Source organism: Enhydra lutris, unplaced genomic scaffold, assembly GCF_002288905.1.
Source record: "Enhydra lutris kenyoni isolate GAN:26980312 unplaced genomic scaffold, ASM228890v2 scaffoldscaffold60, whole genome shotgun sequence".
NCBI lineage: Eukaryota > Metazoa > Chordata > Mammalia > Carnivora > Mustelidae > Enhydra > Enhydra lutris.
The window spans coordinates 4,542,691-4,547,531 of record NW_019154144.1 but is presented as its reverse complement, the minus strand read 5'-3'; the positions used below and the strand labels follow the sequence as shown (position 1 = coordinate 4,547,531).

General features: G+C 38.4%; 1 protein-coding gene across 1 annotated transcript; it reads right to left on the bottom strand.

The window, feature by feature from the left end:
- Positions 1 to 956: 956 nt before the first annotated feature.
- LOC111158570 (protein furry homolog) lies at positions 957 to 3,191 on the bottom strand. Its single transcript, XM_022520689.1, has 2 exons — positions 2,993 to 3,191; positions 957 to 2,385 (listed from the first exon to the last, which is right to left on the bottom strand). The coding sequence occupies exons 1-2, from the start codon at positions 3,184 to 3,186 to the stop codon at positions 2,127 to 2,129; spliced, it is 453 nt and encodes a 150-aa protein (XP_022376397.1). The 5' UTR covers positions 3,187 to 3,191; the 3' UTR covers positions 957 to 2,126.
- Between the last annotated feature and the right edge of the window lie 1,650 nt (positions 3,192 to 4,841).

Sequence of the window (4,841 nt, the reverse complement as noted above, 5' to 3'; positions counted from 1 at the left end):
TGTTTTGGGAACTCTTCCCTCCTATGCAGGATGTAAGGGTTAGGGTTCCTAATAAAGATCTCAAGTATCTTGATTTTAAGGGGAAATAACTTTTAAGTTATTTTAAGTTAATAACTTTGAGAACTCTCCTAATCATGGAACTCTATGCCAGTAGTATGTGTTCTTTAGCGAGACCGTATCCCTGCCTCTTCTATCTGTCTCAGTACTTTGTCTTTTTTTGCGAAGGCTCTGTTAATCCAGTTTCTAGGTCCCCTTCTGTGGGATTTATTCTGAATGTAATTATAGATTTTTGTATACATTGGATGAGGTGCATTCAGGATCTTCCTATGCCACCATCTTGAATCCTCCCCCATCTCAAGAAAGTTATTACAATTGGTTAATAGTTGTACCTTGGGGAACTTAAAAATTCCTGGCTCATACTCCCCGTTACAGGCTACTTCTAGAAAATTACTACTTAAGATTTAGTTTTTGTATGTTAGAGAAGCAAGTTATATTTGTTAGTCTCAGTAAATATGAGTAGGAAGACAGTAACAGATTGTTGTGTGTGTCTGTGTCTCTGTTTTTCATGTGGGGTGGAGATATATGAGCAATGGTGACAGAATTAAAACTCATACTTTTCCTTAGAGTCTATCTCACAATTTAAAGGATAACAATCTGATGATAGATGCTGACAAGTAGAGCTCACTCTTCTGATTTCTCTTTTTGGTTGATTAGAGAGAGCTGGTTGAAGGTCACAGTCTTAACTTAGTGTCCACTTCCAAAGTGGTAACAGATAGTTCCTGCCTCACAGGGTCCCTGTGCTTGCTGCTCAGCCCCAGTGAAAGCCAATCATGGAATGTATATGAGTGGTGCTCCTTGGGGTAACCCACATGCAAACCTGTAAATGTGTGTCGAAGGCAACGATCTCTAAACCAGAAATAAAATCCATGGTCGATATGTATTTTTTTTTTTTTTTTTTTTAGTCTAAAGGAAGTTCTGAATAGATTATCAACCAAGATTACATCACAAAAACTTTGTATTTACAGAGTGAATAAGTTACATAGATCAACTTTGAATATGTTTCTGATGTGCAACTGGCTTACATGCACACAGCTAACACTTGACAGCATTAATCTGAAGGAGAAAACTTAAGAATGGCCCTTTACATATATGTTACAAATAAAATATGACATTTCTTAAGTAACAAAGTGACAACTCAGTTTATCTTTATGATTCTACTTCTGGCTATCCAAATGGATATTAAAATATGCATGCGTGACAGGTGAAAAGACTTGGAATTTATAATGTGAATTTCTTTAACTTTTTTTCCTACAAAATGGCAAAGTTGGTTAAAATTAACACTCATCCTTTTGTAGTATAAATATGCTCATATAAGCAACTTTCTAGTAAAAAGCAGCCAAGACCCTTACAAAAAGGTCTATCTGGACCATATTTGGTGCTAGGGTCCTAATCACAGACTTCTGCAAAGAGATTCAGGGCTTTCAGAAACAGTAGCCTAGCAACATAAGAAAGGTACTTCATAGCAGCTCCTTTTAGATACAGTAATCATATTCAAATTACAGTGTATATTAAATTGTCCATTTACAATTCCCTTTTCACATAAACAGGCTGTCAGCTTTTGACCGTCTAACAGTTTTCAGTGGCCAGCTTCATTCTGCCTGCCCCTTCCTCGGCCCACCAAAAAAAAGAAAAAAAAACAAAAGAAAAGGAAAAATAAAAGAATGTACAAGTTTTAGAATATAAAATATTTTAGTGAAGAAAACATTGCACTTTTGCCAATCTAAAATTGTTTCTAGAAAGGAAAGGTATTGTTCAGTGTAGTCGGCTTTGGTATGCAATGGAAGTCACTTTCTTCAGTAGTGAGTTGCATCTGCTCAGTAAAATAACACCATTGTGCCACACAGCATAACGGATGGAGTCTGTCCCAGAATATTCTATGCTACCTTGGTTCTGATAGTATTGCTACACGTTGGAAGTTCTGTCATCCTGTTTAGAAAAAGTCCTACAGGTAACAAGAGGGAGAACAGTCTGACCAAGCCTTCTGAAGGCTGAAAAGACACTGAATGACGTCACCCCAGCATGACAGCACCCCCAGCTTGGAACCCATGGGGGATGGGAAGCTCCTGTCAGAGACTAGTGCCAGAAACACTGGAGTCTGGAAGAAAAGTAGTGAGGACTCGGTAACTCTGGGCCCTGCGAATCATGTCCCGGATCTCCATGTTCAGCTCCATCAGCTTAGTGCAGATTTCAGTCAGGCTCTGGTTCGATCCCACCAATGCATAAGTACCCGTTTGTCCCAGAGTTTGATGGCGGAAATAAATATTCAGTAGTGTCTGGACCTCATCATCAGAACTGCTTCCAAAGATGTCATTGGGCCACAGACTTCTGTAGTCAAAAAACAGCATAGATTAGAGGCATTATTGGTTACAAAGTTGAGAGGTTATGAGCCTCTGTAGTATAAGAGTGTTTTGAGGTATAACTCACATACTACTATACAATTCAACCATCTGAAGCATACAACACAGTAGTTTTTAGTATATTCAGAGTTTTGCAAACATCACCATAACTGATTATGGAATGTTACTGGTTCTGATGAAAATATCCAAAGCTTCTAAATATCAGAACAGAATTTGATAATCATAAAATATTTATTTGCTATAGGATTCTGGTTCCAGTGACTGTGACTATACTACCAAAATGCAGGGGGAAAAGGACATATTTAAATAATTTTCAAAGTATACCCCAACAACCCCAACCCGAGTTTGAACTCTTTCAACATTACAGGAATGATAGAAGACCAGAAGTAACACCTATACTTTAAACATGTAAGTTCTGAAATCATATAGCTGGCATGGTAATGAGAAAGATTTGAGAAGGATGTGTATAAAATATCTAGATGTCCCATCTGTAGTGATTCAGTCCCCAGCCATGACAAAGTAACTATTAGGCATGCATTTCCTTTCACTGTTTCTAAAAGAAAGAGTAGAGTTACCTGCATTCCCTGATTTGCCGTAAAGCCTTGCCAAGTTCATTGTTCTTCAGGCACTCCAGCATGGACTGGATGGCTGCTTCAGTGGATGTGAAGGTTGGCTCAGACCATGCACCCTCTATATAGAGAGGGTCAGCTGCAATGGCTGCAGTGGCCTCCTTCAGGTTTTTCTTTAAGTCACTCAGTTCCCTGGACATATTTAGCAGCTGTTCAAAAGATTATTTTTATTATGTTTAGTTGCAGGCTAGATTTTGCATCCCCAAGAGAGAAAATTTTCACTTCTCTGCTTCTGGTTAAGTATAAGCTAAATATATTGGTAAACTAAAATTGAACTACTACCTGGTATGTGTAAGGGGTTATATATATTGCATAACTTTCTGTATCAAACACTGGGATACTCTCCTTAGATGGGAGGTTAACATTTCCCTTAAAATGTTTTCTGTTTAAGTAGAAGGGCATATCCATAGTTAAAATGCATAAGATAACAGGCTTGGGTAGAGCTGGGTTCAAATGCCAATTCTACACTGTATTATGGGACCATACTCCAATAAATAGACTTTTATGTGCTTCAGTTTTCTGATCTGTGAGACTGGAGACATTACCCACCTCACAGGTAACTTTAAAGATGAGATGATGTATATAAAATGCTTAGTACAGTTTGGCACATAAATGCTTACTAAACCTAATCTCGAACATGGATCTTGTTTGAAAAATAACTTTCATTTGTATGCCATAGGAAAGATGAAAGATAAAATTTAAGAGGAAAAAATCTCAAGGTAATGTTAGTATTCACGTTACAGAGCTAAGAGGTATTTTACCTCAAAATTACTGATACCAAAAGATAAATCATAAAAAAAGAACCTATGTCACTTTTTAGTGCCCCCCCCAAAATACTATGGAAGTCAACTATTTTGCAATTTCATCCCAAGAGCATTTTTAAAAAGTTAATGTGCCTTTAAAGATTTGTTTGCCTTTGTAAGGTAAATTGGTGATGTCTGTTTTCTTTGGAAAGTTGATTTACCCAACATCTTCATCTTTACTCATTCCCAGATAGTTAACTGGACCATGTATAGAACCAAAGCCCTCCAGAATTATTTGTCTTCACACAGGTAACTGTTACATACAACTACCTACTCCAATGCTAGGTTTGAAATTTACTGAGGTAATCCTTTTAAGTATGGTATTAGAGGAGGAGCTTGGGAAGATGGCAGATAAGGAGGATCCTAATCTCACCTCCTTTAATGGATACAGAGGCTACAACCACATATAATGCAACTCCCTCTGAAGACCACTCCAAGATTAGCAGAACAGATCTTCTACAGCTAAAGATACAAAGAAAAGCCACATTGATAAGGGTAGGAGGGGCAGAGAGCCAAACCCTGGGTTTGGTGATCCATAAGGAAGAGTGATATCACAGGTGCAGAGGTCTTTCCTGAGTAGTGAGGGGATTAATCCCCTGTCTTGGGGATCAGCATGGGGAAGATGAGCTCCTATAACACCTGGTTTTGAAAATCAGCAAGGCTCCAGAAGAGTGAAGGACTATAGTAAACTGAGACTCTGTTTTTAAAGGGCCAGCAGATTCTATCAATCACTTTAGGATTCATTACAAAGGCAGTAGTGTGAAAAGTACCTTGGTTATATAGGATTTATGGACTAAATTTTAAGGCAAATTTCAGATAGGTATGCATCTGTAGGAGCTTTCTGTTGGAATGGGAGTGTTGGCAGCCAACTTTTTTCTTCCTCTCCTTAAGTCTGGCTGGCCTCACACTGGTGGGAGCCAATTCTGACAATCTCCATCTACTTTGCTAGCCCTGCTTGCCCTGTCCTGGCAGATGACCCTCCTGCCACATAG